This window comes from Sander vitreus, chromosome 16 (assembly GCF_031162955.1).
Source record: "Sander vitreus isolate 19-12246 chromosome 16, sanVit1, whole genome shotgun sequence".
Classification (NCBI taxonomy): Eukaryota; Metazoa; Chordata; class Actinopteri; order Perciformes; family Percidae; genus Sander; species Sander vitreus.
In genome coordinates this window covers 23,156,601-23,176,208 of record NC_135870.1, presented here as the reverse complement: position 1 = coordinate 23,176,208, position 19,608 = coordinate 23,156,601, and the positions used below count along the sequence as shown (strand labels likewise).

General features: G+C 40.9%; 1 protein-coding gene across 1 annotated transcript in view; it reads right to left on the bottom strand.

Moving 5' to 3' along the window:
• arrdc1b (arrestin domain containing 1b) overlaps positions 1–17,976 on the bottom strand; it is a 43,786-nt gene extending 25,810 nt beyond the window's left edge. Inside the window, exon 1 of the mRNA XM_078270636.1 lies at positions 17,766–17,976. Within this exon, the coding sequence (XP_078126762.1) occupies positions 17,766–17,883 (118 nt within the window). The 5' untranslated portion in view covers positions 17,884–17,976. The remainder of the gene's footprint in view (positions 1–17,765) is intronic.
• Positions 17,977–19,608: the final 1,632 nt, after the last annotated feature.

Sequence of the window (19,608 nt, the reverse complement as noted above, 5' to 3'; positions counted from 1 at the left end):
GATCCAGGAGAGAAGCTGTAATTCATAGAGTCTTCTGATCTGGCTGCCTCAACATGACTGCTGTGTTATATTGTATCAAAAGGGTTCTGTGATGCGGGTTAGAACAGGGCGTTGGTGGGTCATGGAGGGTGTGGGTGGGAGTCGAAGGTGTGGAACTGATAAGTATGTGGATAACTCGGGAAGGTGAGATTCTCTGTTTTGTGTCCTTGTGTATCTGTAAAGTGTATCCTGTTTTTAAGTGCACTTGGCTGGACGAACGTCCCAGAAGGGGTACTAAAGTCAAACAAAAAGACGTCAGAAGATGAGAAACAGACTTGGCCGAGCAAACTAATGCTGATACAGTACCTGACTTTTGGTACCCAGTCTGAAATTGCTACTTTTTTTCTAACTATGTTCTGTATTGAACGAAAGCAATTTGAAATGTTAAATGTTGTCTCAACACAAGTAGCTGAAAAAGAACTTTGCCTAAAATAAAATAGTCTAAGTGGGATTTTTTTTACTACATATTACATATCTGACGAACCATTCATGGCAGTTTTTGGTAGTTGACAGCTTTGATACTCAGTGCTACAAACACAAAAAGTACATAGGTTTGATTACCCAGCCCCTTGTCTAAATGTGCTTGTTGACAGTTTCATCCAGGTGGCATATAATGTTGCTATGGTTACATACAGTTTAGTACGGTGGTTAAAATGTTGACCACAAAAGGATTTGTCCTACTTAAACAGGCACCTGTGAGCCAATCAGAAAGGAGTATTTTCCATGGCAGTGGTCTATAATGCAGCTCCTTTCTTCGTGTCGTTTGTCGATTCCTCTATGGCATCCTCCCTATGCCTTTAAGAATATCCACTGCAACCTTTTCTCCTCCACCTCTCCCTGTGCAGGAATTTTGTCCTTCAGGGCATTCTTTCCTGAAAATACCTGCCAGTGACACAGTACTGCTGTTTGCTCCGTCATTAGATTTTCCAAACAAAAAGATGTATTTTATGATCGAGTTTCTTTACAGAAAATTATGTTCGCAAACTGGCAGGGGGGGGAGCTGAACTGTGTGTGTGTGTGTGTGGGATAAAAGCAGAGCTGGCTGCTTGTTGCATCAGTACATGGGAAAATGAGTCAGCTTGGGGGTTGGTGGGGAAGCATGCAGGGAAGCTGGGCTGATAATGTCAGTTCCTTATTTACACTGAGTCCAGTTTTCAGCTGAGAGCACAAAGGAGCCTCAGTTTGTTTAAGGTCTGAACTTTACGGGAACAAAGCAGAATGAGGAACCCCCGACCTCTAAACACAAAACACACCAGAGAAGAACTGTGTCTTTACGACGGCTAGGATTTCATCCTGAAGTGGGTCAGGAGTGTGAATGGGATTAGAAAAGGGCTGTTTGAATGACTTAAATTGATCAGCATTCCACACATGCACTAAAAGGCTCCTCCGACGTCATGTACATTCCAGCATAATGAGGCATGATAAACTCCCAAAGCAGTGTCTGTGTGATAAGACTGGACTGCTTGAAATAAGGCTGCTCTAGAAAGGTTACAAACCACAATACTTGCAGGGGATGCAGCATGCATGAAAAAGTTAGTTGGGGTGCACGATTCAGAAAATGTCACGACTCGATATCGATTTTTAGGCTCAAGATTCGATTCAAAAACGATTCTCGATTCAAAAAACGATTCACAGTATGTAAATGTTGTTACTTTTCTAAAAATGTTGTTACTTTTCTAAAAAAATTTAAAAAAAATGTAATTCTATGAATCGATTATGAATTGGTAGAGCTTGAATCGCGATACGAATGTGACTCGATTTTTTTGCACACTCCTATTAATTAGCCTGATGGGTTTCAAAAATATATAATTATAACTGAAGGGTCAACATTTTGAACCTGGGATGCTCCTAAACACGCAGTACACAATTTACCTGAAACTTAGATAGCAGTGAGGAAGGAACTTGTATTAAGGTTACATTTGAACCAAAAATGGTTATTTTCTCAGGTTTTACTGGTGCAGTGTTGATGGATAGACCATTCTGTGTTTGCACTATTCATGGTAAGATTCCTACAGAATGATACTGCACAAAGATGAATTGCAATTTTTGTCATGTCTCTGCAAGACTCATTTCACCAGTGAGGTCAGTGCTCAGACAGAGAGGATTTTTCTGGGGGAGTTTTGAGATTATTCTTTTTCCTAGTAGCATTAACAAAAGCCGTAAAGGACAGGGCAACAGGAACAACTGAGCCTCTGTTCCCTGAAGATTTCTAAAACCTTTTGTCAAAAATATCTCTAGTATCTTCCACAAGCCTCAGAGGTCCCAGCCTTCACTCCGTACCACAGGACAGCCGAGTAATCCGATGCTACACTTAATACCTTCATTAAATCTTTAAGCGCTGCAAACAATTAGTCCGACTCTCCTTCCAACATCTCCCTCCCTCGGCTCCTTTCTAATGCCTCTCGGTGAGACGCGTCAAACACGGCCACCTGATCTTATGATCTGTTACTCCTCACTGTAAGGGAATCCCCTGCAGCAGAACAGAGCCTGGCTGTTCGTTCAGACATGTCCTCAGTTACTGTAAAACCGCTGCATTGAGAGTGAAAGAAAGATAAAAAAAAATGCATGCACTGCTTCATGCCCTCTATTAGAGCTCCTCAGCCATACAGTCTGAGGAACTACGAAGCCACAGGAACAAAATTTTGCTCAGCTTCTAAACGTTCATTTCGTGAATTTGTGCACACAGACTCAAGAAGCATGAAGATTAGGCAAATCAGATCCTCAGACAACAGTTTGAAACAGCCTTTTGCATGATACGACGACATAAAGTTACCATGTTCTTCTTAATTTACTTACTGTTGTGCAACTGTGACGCTTGGATGGGTGTTAAAGCAACACTAAAGCACTTTTCCCGCGTCTGTCCCCCTACAGGTCTGAAGCAGAATTGTCCATTACCGCTGTCGTAATGTCTCATTATGTCTCATTCGAACTACAGATCCGCTACCCGATCTGGCAAACTTGCATAATGTAATGTAATGGACAATTCCGACCTGTAGGGGGACCGAAGCGGGAAAAGTGCTTTAGTGTTGCTCTAAAGACGAGACATATGAGGCGAAATACAAGAATAACCTTTAATTAATCAGGTAAACTCCTGAGTATGGCAGGGGAGAGAGAAGACACAATACATAGGAACATATGCATCAAAGCACACACACTAACAGCGTCAAAACCAATCACAAACATCTGTAAAGAGGTCCAAGTTGAATTTTTTTTTTTTAAATCAGACAATGGAATGAAATATTGAAAATCCTTTATCAGATTAAGTCCATTTTGCTGGTTATTCTTCTGCTTTGGTACTTTAAAACACACATTTAGACAATGAACAAAATAAGTAAAGTGTCTGTCTGTGATTATTTGGGAAATGGGCTAAATAACTGTCCAATAACATTAAATACATTTTCCCACCACTAGCAACCAGTGCTTGCTTGCAGTTGGTATAAATGCCGTAATATAAGTTATAGTTGTGGGGCTTTGGTTTGACCAGTCAACTATTCTTAATACTACAAACTTTATCACAATGGTTCCTCTCGGTCAGGAAAGTATTTTCGTGAGGGGCTTCTCGGCGAGAATTTAAAATGTATATCAGTGTCTAGGCCTCACGATACCATATCATCATGACACGTATGTCACGATACAGTATTATTGCGATTTTAAACATATTGCAATATTCTGCAATGTATTACCTTTTTTCCAACTTCAAATTTTTCCCAATTTGAAATGATGTCCCCAAAGGAAAACGTCAACATCTGTTTTATCTAAAAAGATAAATGTATCTGTTTGTTAATCTCACTTCAAGTTTATTGCTACAAAATGGTATTGTCAAGCAGACAAATTGACCCATACACACACATATATATATATATATACACACACACACATACATATATATATATATACACATACATACATACATACATACATACATATACACACACATACATATACATATATATATTAAAAGATGGATACTTGGCGTCTATGTCCCAATACTGCTATGTTGATTTTTTTCTCCCACTCCTATCAGTTTCCCTGGTCAAACTTCCGGGAGAATTCCAGATTTCCTATAAAGATTGCTGGAAAGGTTCCAGCACTTGGCTACCCAACATCCTTTGCTGTATTACACCTGTGAGCTTGGGAATGTACAGATTGGTGACAAGTTAAAGTTAAAACCTTAATAAATGAGATGAGAAACATAATAAATGCAGATTCTTCCATTGAGAACACACAGGTTCACTGAATGGTTTGAGTATGAAAATTATATAAGTCATATGTTATGGCCTTCAGTCACCACATCTCAATCAGCACTCTCCACCCCCATCACCAGCCACCGAATGAGGGAATATATTTTAGAACAATAGTGTTTATTTTTAGAAATGTCTCATGATATATTGTCTCTGAAGTGTGTTATTGAAAATCGCAATACTCAATACTATCGAATCGCAATACTTCTAGAACCGCAATAAATGAATATCGCGATACGAATTGAATCGGCAACCGTGTATCGTTAAAGAATCAAATCGGGACAAAAGCATGTCGTCCCAGCCTTCATATGATGTTGGCCATGTCAAACTAGTTCTCGTCACTACTGTTCACTTTCTTGCTGTAATATTAATTACGCACTCTGCTTGGAAAGTAATCTGTCAACATTCAATCACGGACCAGCCCCAACATATAATATTCATCTCCTCTATGGTTGCTGACGAGCTTTGCACACTTGAGTCGGATCAGTTAATGATGTTTGTGTATGTGTTTTTGAGTTTAGGGTACGTACACATCTGCATGTACACTACACACATATCCCTGCGAATGTTTGCATGTATGTGTAAGAGGCTTATCCACGCAGAAGTTACATCATAAAACAACTCGCAGACGAGTAATCTGCACTCTGCACACTCGCTCCAGTGTTACCCATCAGGCCACGAAATTTCCACATTTCACTGCATTAGCCTCAAATCCAGACATCATGACTGGAGGAGATACACACTGCCGCTGTATTCAGTCTTTAAGGACAACAAGCTACTTGCACACTTAGCAGCCATATTCTAATCACCTGGTTTCCATTATACGACATGTAGCAAAAAGGGAATTCATCTTTTCATTTCTATTTTATTGTCTTGATATTTGTTTGAGGCTTGTTTGGGAATGAGGATGTGTAAACACTGCTTCTCCGCCATCTTAGGATCACTTTCGATGGTATCTATGTCAGCAGAGAGCTACATTGGCCTCTCCCTTTGTGGCAATGCATTTAGTTGACCTGATCTCAGTGTAATGGTATCAGATACAAAGCTGCTTGTTTTAGAACCTGTCTTAGAGTCAATCTATATCTTTAAAAAACCTTGAAAACTTAATATTTAAGATCGTGATGTTGAGATCAGGATGAAAACTGAGGGGGGAAAAAACCCAAAACAAAACTGGGTATGATCATGACAGTTAAGATCTGACTGTTATGAATCATAGATCAAAGTTTAGTCAGAGCTCGACAACTCTCTTTGCATTAATATTCATTTATTTTGAAAGTGTTAAATTGTGACTTCATATGGATCACTACTTCAGTTATTGCTAAAACTGATCTTTACTGTGTTCATTTGTATCATACATACTTGCAGTAGAGAGATTTTTACTCTGGTGCAAACTACAGTTATCAGCTGATATCTGATTGTGAATTTAGTCATTTAGTATCAGCTGACGCCCAACAGTAACCTTCAGAGTTGTGCTCACTCCCTCTCAATGTACCCGTCAGTTCAACGCCAGCTGATTTTATGATAAGGGTGCGTTCGAACTGTTGTAGTGTTTTTGTTTTTTGCAGCACGTATCTGGCTCATCGGTACTATCCAAAGACTTGGGCTGTTTGTGCTACTAGTGTCCTTTTATTTTTGGAACACATGAACTAGTATCATGAGCTAAACTTGCAGTTGTTTTGGAGTCGGACATGGAGCTAACACTGTGTGTTATGGATATACACATTGCCGTGGGTTTGTTAGAGTCGTGAGGGACCTTTCGTTTATAGGTTCAACAATAACAGCTGCCGACGGCCTGGGGCTTTTACTGTAGAACACCGTGTAAGGACAACAGACCTGAAACCCTGCTGTCTCCAATGAGCCAGTGCTAAAAAACTGACAAAGAGGAAGAAACAATAATATATATTCATATACATAAGTATAAATGATTGCTGCTTCTACAGTATCCTGCAACAAACACAATGTCCTAGACTGAGGACCCTGTAAGCAGCTGCTGACTGGCTTGAAAAATGGAAGCTGAAATAAAAAATAAAAAAAGCTTGTGGAACAAACGTCCTGAATGGATTATGACAATAGAAAATGATGTGCAACTAATGTTTTTTTTTTTGTTTTTTTTTCTCATTATGGATTCATCTATTAATAACACTGAGGTTGAACTTCTTTTACTGGTATTAACTGGTATTAACTTCTTTAATGAATGCAACAGTAGACAAGTGGAGGTTATGAAGGGGCAAGTGATGTTCTTTCACTTCTCTGAATGCTCATTCCTCTATTCTGGGAACCAATCAATCGATTTGAATCAATCGATTTTATGCGTCACATGAAAGGTACAACTCCAGTGAAATGGAATAACATTACCACACAGACAAGTTTACGATCACCAACATGCACCATGTGTGTATCCAATATAAGCAATGACATTTTTTTTTTTTTTTTTTTTAAATACGATACATGACAAGCTTTGTCTTAAAATGTAGGTGAGATGGGTGAGGAGGGAGAGGTCGATGATGGATTAAGAGCATGTGGGGGAAGATGGAACAATGATTGAAACCTCTCACACACACACACGTTTGTTTCACTATCTTTGTGGGGACCCGTCATTGACATAATGCATTCCCTAGCCCTTTACCCTAACCTTAACCATCACAACTAAATGCCTAACCTTAATCCTTACCCTCACCCTAACCCTAACCTAATTCTAACCCTAATCCTAAAACCAAGTCTTAACCCTTAAACAGCCCTTTAACCTTGTGGGGTCCAGCATTTTGGGCCCCACAAGGCTGTGCAGACCCCACAAGTATACTGTATTCCACAGTTACTAATATAAAAACTAATATGTAATACACAGTTTTTGGACCCCACGAATTAGTAAAACAAGCACACACACACACACACACACACACTGTGCTGGCATCACAGAACACACATGGGCTATAAAAGACTTCTGTCTATGTGTCCTGCAGAGAGTTATTCAATGGTGTTTTAAGCCCCCCAACGTCTCCTTCCAGGCAGCGCTGCGACCGTTGACTTCAAGGCACCTAACCCTAACTTTAACCATTGCCTACCATTGCCTGGAAGGAGACGCGGGGGGCTTAAAACACTGATAAACTATTCAATGTGGTTTCTCACTTCACATCCACCAAAACCTCACACATTAGCCCTCTCAGGAAATATCACATACTGCTTCTCTGCTGTCTTTAAGATTATAACACCTTTGCACAAAATATACTTTGTACAATGGTTCAATGAAAAGTTTATGCTTGGGTCTGGATAATCCACAACTAGCCAACTATGACCGTCTGCTGTTTGGTGCTGGGCAGGTAGTGTACAGAGCTTGTTTGGTAAAACAGCTGTCTAATGCTGATGTAAATGAGAGCGCCGAAACTGAATCTAAAAACCAAAATTATAAGAGAAAGGCAAAAGGCTTCAGGGTTCTCTGGGATCATCAGCCAGCGAGTGACTGCCTTCACATTTACACACAGTCATTTGATTCATTGTTAATATAAAACTATTGATCAGTGCATTACATTAACAATGGATTGAGAGGATTCATTTACAATGTTAGCCTGTGTGACCACGTCACCTTACATTTCACAACATACCAGGACAACCATAAACTGACTTCTTATCTCCCAGCTGAGATAGAGCACTTCTATCTTTAGCTTCTTTGTTAGCACTAATCAACATTTTGTTCCACTTCCACAGAAGAATGACATTCTCTCTGTAAACTCTTTTAAAAAGCATAGGAAGTGGGACAGCTTTTTAAAGAGAGGAGGAGGGGGAGTGATCAGGGGGATGAGACAGAATCTCTTATGATAGACCTAAATAACCAGCCGTGGGGTTAGGCAGGGTGTTGGTTATGGAGGTCAAAGGATAGGTATTATTAACATGACTAAGTCCAAGGGGAGAGGGGGCAGCTGGTGCCAAGGTTTCCAGCTGACAGCACCACTTCCATGGGCACAGCACACTGACTGATGAAGTGCTCTACATGTGGATCGATGCCACCCACCCACATTGAAGGGCAGCAGAGAGAATAGAGTCACTGTTTTCCTCATTGAGTAATCATGTGTCACGCTCCTAATTTCAGGACAAGTGATACCAAAGTGAGAGGCTAACCCCTTCTTCTTCAGTTCAAGATTATGAATGCATACATTATGAACTTTTTCTAACAAGCACGTCTCAAAAGGACAATACAAAAGGAAGACAGAAAACGAGTAAAAAAACCGAACTAAGCAGTATTAATTACAAAGCAAAATGACGTGTGCCGAAAAGTCATGGCAGCCTATCAAACCAAACTAATCCAAACAAACTTTGCACTAGTAGCTACTGCAACCAGTAGCCGCAGTAGTAGCAGCACAATTACAACAGTAGTAGTATTAGTACAGAAGCAGCAGTAGTAGTAGTAGTAATAGTAGTAGTAAAATACAAGCCATGGACACATTTTAAAAAACAATAGATTTGTGTTATATTATTTATCATATTCACTTTAATTTACTTAAAGGCTGATGTGTAAAAATTAGGGCTGTCTAACTCAACACGTCAATAACAAGTTAACGCAAATTCCTATTAATGCCACACATTTGTTTAACACGCCATTTAAAGCACGCACGTTCTGTAATTTGGGCCGTACTGTAGTTTGGGAAATCAGGAAGTGATGCAGCAGTAACATTGTACGTCCATGCTTTGTGGATGGCTAAAGTGCTCCGTGAGAACATCCAGGGGATCACCACACCGGCCAGCCTCTGTCTGGCTCGCTGCTGAAGGGAGAAAGTGATCAGTGATGCCGTCACCTACAGTGCTCAGCATAAGTGAATACACCCATGCTAAAGTTGAATAAAAAGAGGAATAAAAAAAAAAAAATCATCTTTTGGAAATGAATGCCTTAAATTAAAAAAATGAGGAAAAATCCGACCTTTAAGGACACCAATGTTCTTTGTGAATGAATAATGTATCGTAAATAAATAAATGTTCTTCCTTAAAATACAGGGGGCATAACACCCCTATGTTAAAGTGCCCATATTATGAAAAAATGACTTTTTCTGGGATTTGGGGTGTTATTTTATGTCTCTGGTGCTTCCACACGCATACAAACTTGGAAAAAAAAACCCATCCATGCTGTTTTGGATGAGATACAGGTTTCTGAATGTAACCTGCCTTCAGTCTCCGGGTGAGCTGGTCAAGAAGCGGTTCAAGAACTAGCCGAAACGAGGTGGCTAACCGTAGCATACTAGCGCTAGCATGCTAGCTCCCTCTGAATGGCAAAACACACGAGTTCACCCGAATCTACAAAAGAACTCCTTGCATGTCCCTGTTCTGCAGGTATTCCACGCAAAGTTGGAAGTGCGTCCTCGTTTAGAAGAAGTCTTACAATTATGAACCTGAAAATGAGCATAATATGGCCACTTCTCTAGTATCTCTAAAAAAAAAAAAAAAAAAAAAAGAGATTGCATGGGGTACTTTCCATAAGATCATCTCTCAATGCAAATCAAACTAGCTATTAGGCTAACTGAAATAAAACCATGCCAATCTCTAGGTATGGTGAAGGGGATGTGATGATGTGGGGCTATTTTAATTCCAAAGGCCAAGGGAACTTTATCAGGATGCATATTATCCTGGATCCATGAAATAACTGGCCTCTAAAAATAAAAAATCTGCCTGCCTCTATGAGAATTCATAAGTATTCACTTATGCTGAGCACTGTAACAGCGAGCACGCCAAGAACAAGACACTGACTGCAATCAATGTAGTGTACGCCGCACCCTGTACAAGCCGTTAAACCTGATCCTGAATCACAAATAAAAGGCTCTTTTAAGAGCCACACACTTAATCTAAATAGAGACTTTCCATTCTGACTAACAGGCTTATTACCGACATTTTAACTAAAATCAATGATTATTAAAAAGCAGCTCAAGACCCCCCCGCCTCCTCCCAACAGCAAAAAACAAACAGAGAGACAAAGCTCCTTGAGCAGAAATGTTGGGCAATATATGAATATAAACTGATATCGTGATATGAGACTAGATCGTCTTCAGTGTTTCCCACAGGTTGAGAATTTACTTGTGGTGGCGGGTGGCGCAGGATGTGACGGCGTGGCGCATGATAGCTGGGTTCAGTAATAAACTAGTCAAACGAAGGTTTATGAAGAATTTATTGAAAACAATGATCTACATAACATTAACAGATCATATAGAAAGAAATAACTATTTACATATTAAACATATCAGACTAAAGTGAAACTGCAGTGTTGCCATGATGTGCTTTGTCAATTAAATCTGGTTGGTTTGTCAAATGTCATGGTTCAGCAGATAAAATACCTGATTACCCGGAGCCCAATTGTTATATGTATTAACAACTTAACCTAATAGCTACTATGATCCATACAGACAGTTACGTTATTATAAATCTGTCTCCTCCTTACTCCTGTTAAATCATAAAGACTTAGGCTATCTGAAGTTAATTCTTTTTCATTCGTTTTTTTTTTTAAATGTTTTAATCCATGTTTTGGGGATCCTAAACACACCGTTCTGTAGGCTACTGCACACGTCCGTGTTGCACTCATTAAGATCTCATCTGAACAGATTTCTGTCATTCAAAACAACTCTGAGTTGTAGTTCTAAACTTTTACAGCCAACTTAATAAAATCTCGGGTTTTAGTCGTCGCAATATGGTTGTTGAGGTATGTGGTCAAAAATATTGTGATATTCGATTTTCTCCACATCGCCCAGCCCTAGCAGAAATGAATAAATAAAAACTTTTGAATGACAAGTTCAGTTTCAGAGCCCTTCCACATGGTTCTCTCCACAAGACTAAAGTTATTTGCATATACTTTCGATGTGAATTTAGTTACCCACGGAGAGCGTCGAGTCTCAAATACCACTTGAGCATTAAAAAAACCTGTAAAATATCCCTTTTAAAGTACATTTAAAACAGATAAGAAGTGTGTGATTATTCCGATTGATCGCGATCAAATAATTTAATCGATCGACAGCCCTAGTAAAACATCTGTCCTCAGGATGCTTCAGTCCACTAGCCTCAGTGCAGCTCTTCTGCTTCTCAGATCACTTATCAGTCGCCCTCGGGGGAAGTGATGTCATGACGTACTCAGGCCCCTGAGTCTAGACGGTCACACAGAAACCGCAGCCTGCAGGGATGCCTTCATGAGCCAGAACAAAGAGATACTCATGCACTGGATTCATTGATTTATGCCGTGTCAATTTCACAGAGTTTTCTTTGGTCATAGTTTTCACCTGCTATAACAGAATACATCTGTCTAAGTCATAAGCCTGTAAGCATCTTCTTCCAATCATTTACATTTCTTATTCTCTTTCTGCTTCTGTCTCATCTACTGTAGCTCCTGTTGAGTATTTCAGATGAGCGTGCACTACATATGTACATGTTCCTCCCTGCGCAGTGTTAGCGGCCAATATCCAAGCTCAAACTAGTTTTCTTTGGTGGAATTCCCCTGTGTCATCCAACATCACCACTGCCAGTTCCTTCGATACTATTCTGTAGCAATGCCAGTTAGTAGGGTGAGAAAATAATGAGAAGGAAGAGACATAACAGAATTACAGACAAGATACAGGTCTTTATGCTACACAAAAGGATTAAGTGTTTTGATTTTTAGGTGACACTGCAGATTATTCAATGAGACCACTGCCCTAAATGTTGTGCAGTCCTCCTAAAGCAGTTCCTAATCAGATTTGATTTCACCCAGACACTGGAGCTAGTTACAGAGGTACTCCAGTGATTTAGCATTGCTCTTTCATAAAATTAGGGTACTTGTTTGAGTCAAAATAAAAAGATATAGTATAATGGTCAAAATCAAAGCAGCAGAGGCTGAGATAACCAGCACCCACTGAATATTGATAATACACCACATGGTTTGTCCTATCATAAGTTGTCCTTAATAGATTCTTTGTTGAACTGATTTCTGCTGTGTGGATGGGTGCTGACTAGTCTAGGATAGCACAAACATGGTGATGTAACCCACAGCCAGTAACAGGATGGGTTATTCGCTGAATATGCACAATTTAAAGACACAGAGTAAGTGTGTGCTTGTGCGTGTGTGTGTGTGTGTGTGTGTGTGTGTGTGTGTGTGTATGAGACCTGAGGGGACGTCTAGTCTTGTTTACATAAAGCCGGTGGTTTGTATCGCCACAGGTGATGATTGGGTTACAGAGAATGATTGTGTTTCTGTTTTGCTGAAAGCTAAACGGAGATCCACTACTGTCATCTGAGATACAAAAGAGCATTAACACACACCGCTGTTTTAAAGTCCACTTAGATATACAGAGAAGATAAGAAGTCAGATGAAGCAGACTTTTGCGTAAGGGGATTCATACAAAACAACAAAATAGTTTTTGTAAACTGTCAATGCATTCAGGTGTGTCCCATGAGATAAAATGTCCATACAAGCTGAGACACTGACTCCAAACGGCAACACCCCCAGTATCAGGTGACTATACATGCTGCTAAGTGCAGGGAGGCCGAGCAAGATGAGACTAAACCAGACAGACAGGATGGCTATGCCCACTACCTCGGATCTATACCTCACCATTAACACAGAGGGATCCCCTGCTTCTTTCTGTCATTACCCATCATCAGAAAATGCAGTTTCTAGTTTCAAGACAATAACAAGAAATGCTCCGTAGACCAGACCGGAGACCGCTCTGTTCGGCCTTGGTGGCCTTCGAAGAATTGCGGCCGAGGTAGACTGCGAAGGTTGCGGCTTCCAAAGGTTGCAACCCCGCTATTGAGATATAACTATAACCAAAGAGACTGTGTGTTGATATTGGATGGTTTTGAAAAAAACAAACAGATTACATCTAATTAGTTTTGCATGACATTTGGTCATAAACCAAAGTATGGGACAAATTAACAATTTGACCTGACCAATGCCTCTAACATGGCTATGAAGACAATAATTGTTAGTCTGTGAAGGAATGCAGACGAAAATCAGACACACTGCTCAGCCGTTCACCATGCCATCATCACTTTCTACCTTGCTAAATAAAGGACATACTACTTTCACGCATTGCCAGTGAAGGTTGGCATGGATTGTTAATCATGTAACATGAACATCATTTCTATTAATAAAAAGGTTTCAACCGGGTTGTAGCGCAAGTTCAAGATTAAGCAACATGTATAAGTGGCTCACTTATGTACTTTCATTCATGCATTCCTGACTCGGCTTTAGCGATCGTCTTGGTGAGGAAGCTAATCAATAGAAACGCTGTCTAATGGTCTCCACCATCAATAATACAGTGAAGCTGCGAATTTGGCCTCTACAATATTCAGCATCTCAGAGAACCTGCATCTGTCTATTAATACCCCTCTGGATTTATTTCACCATATGATGTACACGCCCTGACCCACAATGCAATGTAAATAAAACACTTAAAAAGGATCATATGGTGCCACAATCTATATAATGGATACTATGTGGCTTATCAACACAGACAGACAGACAGACACACACACAGACACACACACACACACACACACACTTAATACCATGCAGGCAATCCTGCCCTGAAACCCAGTGCCGCTTTCTGGTCAAATATCAGAGGGTGGATTCTGATTTTCACTGGCACAGACACTGTGCACATTTCTGACAGGAAACATTATTTATTTAAATTTATATATTTCCCTTTTAGCTTTTAGTTGTTCTTTGTTTAATTTCCTTCTTTTCTGTGACGGTCCTGCCCCAGTATCAGCCATAACTACAGCAGATAACTTCTAAAATAACATTAAAATACAGTTAGGCCTATATAAAGACATCTCCTGCTTCCTTTTACCTGGCTGAATACAATAACACTAACACTGGCTTTTCTGGTGTTACAAAGTAATCTGTGACCCGTTGGAACTTGTTACTGTAGCACCGTCTACCAGCCGCAAATCATTCTGTGACTTCGCAGGGAAAAACAAAATCGGACCTGGTCAGATGCCTTACAAAAAACTCAATCAAAATAGCGTTCTTTTTACTGTTGGTCTCGTTTACTGTTACAGGTTATTTAAGACCACTGTATGAAAAATGCTTCAGAGCTTCAGCAACATTAAAAAGTTACATATAGTCACTTTAATGAGAAATCGTGCAATTCCTCTGCATTCTCTTCTCGAGACACAAAAACAGGAAATTCTCACGCTGGCACAAAGCAGACACTCGCACCTTTTCCTGCTTCAGCGTGATTCAAGCCGTCTGATTGTTTGAATCATCAGCGGCCGTGGTTGAGAGGGGTGATGTCACCGGCCACATAATGCAGCCTCTGCATTTACAGTACATTAACAGACAGGCTGAAAGCCAGAGATGGAGCCCAGCTCTCCTCAGTTGGAGTACCTTTGCCCTGAAGGGAGTGGAGGACTGATGGACTGAAACTGGCAAAAACAACACCGCCTTGTACATCACCTCTCTCACACTCCTCTACACATTTAACATACAGAGAAATGAAACTGAATGGACAGACCAACAGTAGATGCAGCATACTATTCATGTGCTTGTAGCCGACGCAAACCCTCAGTCAACATCCAAATCTCTCCGCATATTTTTTCAGCATCTTAAAATACCTTTATTGAGCTGTTCACTTGATTTGGAGAAGCTATCCGGCTGTCTGTACGCCCCAAGGACGGCCCACATTCACCACAGCAGCCACCACCGCAGGGTTGACTTTGGGAATAATGCTGGTGTCAGGTAGACAGACCTGCCGAGGCTGTGTGACCTTACAGTGTAAAGGTGATGACACACCACAGAGACGGTCGGCCGTCGGAAATCGTCTAGTCTTAATCTGGATTGCCATTTGTACTCGTGAATATGCAGGCCACAAGTAATTAGTTGTTTTTTTTGGCTCACTTTTACTCACGACATGCTAACCGGCAACAAAGGATTCCATTCACTACGCTAAGCTAAGCTAGCGGCGGCGCTGCCAGACTATGACAATGCATGCACTGAGACAAAAATGCATTTGCCCACCTATATAAATATAGAGGAGACGGTGAATAACCCTATTTCTACAAACGGTGGCGTATACCTTCAATATAAAGACCATAGACCTTTCTTCCTTGCAGCGTGGTTGGGGCTAGAATGAGAACTGAGCAAGCTACTAGCCGGCCGGCCACTGAATTAGTAAAGTTACTCAGTCTCTCCACTTCCCCCCCGCAGGGAGACTTCTCGTTGACATATATAAAATGGACCAACAGATCCCGTTGCTCTGGACGGAGACCAGTGAAGGATATTAGAAGCACTTTTCCGGTGAGCGCTGAGCGTTACTGAGCAGCCTCCAACTGAGCTCAAAGACGTAGATGTGACGTGAGCAACCTGTCTCAAAGTTGGAAGTCTTCTGGTAGTTGTGCCAAGAGAAATCTCAATCATTCCCAATCTTGCAGAGACAGAGAGCGTAAGGAGATAACATGGACACAGGCTAATTATTGCTAACTAAAATTGCTAACTAAAATGCTAGTTAACATTAGTAATTAAAGTTAAACAGCTAATGTGAGTCAAAACTGCCTGCGAGCTTCTCCTGTACTAAACGGTAATTCCTCTACTATGCGACGGTAAGTCCCGTGGTTATGACACAATCGTTAGCCTATTTTTACAAAAACGTCTGCTACGGAGCCATAACGTGAGATACAAGGTAATGGAGCCTTTTATACATTGTCGTGTTTCTTTAGAAATAAACAATGGGCAAATAGTGTTTAAACGCTTCAGATGTAAAGTTATTCGCTGTCAAAGTGACGTCAAAATGAATGGCAGTCAATGGAATGCTAACGGGAGGTGATGGCTTGTTAGCATCCAAATGGCGCCATAGGAGGTACGCGTTCCGAGGAGAAGCTTACCCCCTTGAGACTTCTTCGCCGAGAGAACGGAAGGACGCCAGGGAAATGGACAAGCTAGCAAGCCATTTCCCAGCGTCCGCTGTCACTCCTGGGGGAGGAGTGAGGCTCTGTGCTACCTCTGGCTAATTCGGCTAAACACTGTTTTGTTGTATCATAGCAACGGTTTGTATCCAGTTTCGCTTTTTGAATGACGAGTAGATTACCGCCGCCTGCTGGTATGGAGTGTTATTTCCATTCACACAGGCGCAGAATGTACGTGCTAGTTGGCCATCAACTGTACAGTCTTTACGGCGTGTCCAAGTGCTACGTTTTGGCCAAGGCACAGGCAACGTCATAGTCAGCTTTGTCACTACTAGTTCTTTGCCATCTGCCTGGTGTGTCAGCACCTTAACAGAGCTCAGCACGAGTTCTGACCTCTGCTGTAACGCCATCTGCTTCAGGTCAGCCTGTGAGCGACGGAAGATTGATCTTACATGCCTGACATAGCCGGTACTGGTGGGAATGCTAAGGAATTACTTTACAAAAACCTCAATTTGTCCAAAATATTTCTTAAAAATATGGAATTTAGGACAAATTGTGTCTTTAATTTAAAATCGACAGGATCAACTGTATTTTCAGAAAAGAAAGCAGGTGTAAATGTAATACATATGCCATTTCTTCTCTGCTATTTTACAGTCACATTTAAAATGAATTAAGTGGAAAGTTGTTCCATTGTCATGCCAGCGTTGTACACTCCCTACAACTACTGTACTATGGGAAATCTGTCACTGCAGTTTGGCAATTTTTGTAAGAGCCTGATGATGAAACATGAAATGTTAAGATTTCTTTGTTGCCAAAAATCACCTGACCACCATTGCTACTTTCCAGGAGCCCTCTTTATTTACTGTTCTTGTCAATTAACATACCTCTGTGCCAGACTCCCTTTGAAAAAGAGCTCTTAAACTTGATAGCAGCCCTATTATCAGACAAGAATCCACACAAAGATCGAACATACAATAGATTCTTTGTGTATACCTCCATGGCAACTCCAAAAGTTGCTCTCCACCTTGCTAACCTACTTTACCCCTCATTGGCCCTCTAGTTAGTCTGAGATACTTGAGTGTCGTTTCATACCGTAAAACACGAATACACATGAAAAGAAATTCATTTTAATAAAGCAATAAAGTGCCTAACACCTGTTGTTCTGCTTTTTTTGAATGCTACTCAACAACATCTCCAAACGGGTTGGTCAAAAACATAACATGGAAGCAATCAACCTGTTACAACAAGCAGGATGTGGTTAAGGGTGTGGGTTTGAAACTACCCGACAAGCGTGCAGCAACACCAACAACTAACTAAAACAAACAGTCCACAGCGGCTGCTCGTGTCATGTGGAAACGCTCCGTCCACTCCCAGCGTAGCACCACCAAAATCGGTAATGTCCGCACCACATTTTTTACACGTTCACAGTCACAAAAACGTGCCATTAAGCCGACAGAGAAAACAAACACGCGGCTGGCTTTTAGCCCTCTATTCTTCCTCGTGTCTATCATCACGAAGGAAAAGTTTATTTACATCGAGCTCTCGCCGCGCGCTTCACTGAACCAGGCGGTGAAAGACACGCTGACAACATTGCCCCTCTCCCTATGTTGAAAAACATGTTGAAGGGAAGCGTATTACCTTTGTACTGCAGCGAGTTGGCGGTTCGTATTTTCACAGTACCGCTAATGGACTCTCCCGGACCGTACACCACTTTGTTGTTGGTAAAAGTGATATCAAATTCTTGAAGCTTTCCCATGGCTCCTTTCCGCTCGGCTACTCCGCCGCTCTGCGCTGCGACGAGGAGACGCTGTGCTGTCACCTGCTGCCGCGAGGCCGCCCCCCCCCCCAGTTTAGAGACCAGTGACGTCACATTGCCAACCCGTTGAAAGTAATGGGAGGGATGATAACTGATGTAGGCTACTCGGTGGTCTATGGACCGAAAGTGAACAGAACAGGTCTTATGTAATTCAGTCGCAGGATCATTTTGGGTAAAATTCTCATAAACCGAAACGAACTTAACAAATTATTTATTTTTGTTTAAAATAGTGAGAAAACGGATACGAAGCTCCAAACACCAGTAAAACTAAAGGAATAGGCTATGCCATTGTTGTTAATGGTATTTCAAGAGGTGTGTTAGAGAATATCTTTTTCAAACTTTGTAAACTTTCTTTTTTTTTTTTTTTGAGGGGAACTAGTGTCATAAAGAAAATGTAAGACCCCAAGCATGATAAATAGCCTTAGTTTTGTTCATCCTTAAGATATGTTTGGTCAGAAAGTTTCTAATCACCAAAAGGATCTTCATCCTGTTATTCTGTCTACCTAAAAGTTGAACATATACTGTATGTACCAAGTTGCATGTTGTGCGTGCTGCAGGAGTAGTTTCGTGCCTGACTGCAACAGTACTTTCCAGAATGTTACTTCACACTTTCTGAGAAACTTTGTACATTAGGTACATTCCCTACCAATGTACTGTATAATTATAGACGCATTCCCAGCCCTCATCAGGCCACAGTATCTTTTGGTACTGATGGCTGGATTAATCTGCTCATACACATCTCTGTACAATGTGTGGAGGTTTTCTATGCTAGAATACTCCCTGCGGGGTCATTTTTATTGAACACATATTGATTTACAAATATGCAACACATAAGCACAAAACTGAAATAAAAGTGTTAGTCTTTGACACAGCTGGGAGCCTTCTCACGACCCTTTCTCCACTTTATTTTCTGAGAGTGCATGCATTGAGTCCACATTCAGCAAGGTGGAAACATGTTACTGTGGGAGACTAGTCATACACACAGCTGTCTCAATTTACTCTATTACAATAATTTCCCTGTTCAAAACAGGAACGGAGAGGCCTACTAAACAAAACTGTTGTTGCATGTAGACTGGCAGTGTCACACTTCCTGTTAGTTAGAGCACTGTTTTGGCCTTTAGGAGACAAGAAATCACTAGTGTTTCATAGTAACAGGGAAATATAGTGAAATAGGTTGGCTGTGAGTCGCTCATGTCCATTTTGCATTGTGGGACAAAAGTGTCCATCATCACCACACTCAAAATCGGAGTAATTTCAGTCTGCAGGCTGGCGTTTTCATTTCACCCACCAAATGCTCAAAACACGATTAGCATGAAAATGTCTCACGGTATTTCCCACAGCTTAAACACACGTCCCATCTCTGGGTATACTTCCTGTCTCTGAAAGTACTTCCTGTCTGAATGTGCAGCAACAGTTTTCATCATATGGAGCTTAAATATGTTGCATTTACCAAAAGATGACATCTGTCCTCTCTTTCTCTCTCTCTTCATGTCATCCTCTCACCATGCTTGCAAATATTTTTTGTAAATGCTCTGACTGAGACAGATGTTTCCATGACAACAGACAAACACCACGGTTGCCACGTTACTGCTTGTATCCATGGAAATCTGGTATGCATGGCATATGATCTGGTCTAAAGAATCCCTTGTTTTTTGGTTTGGTTTT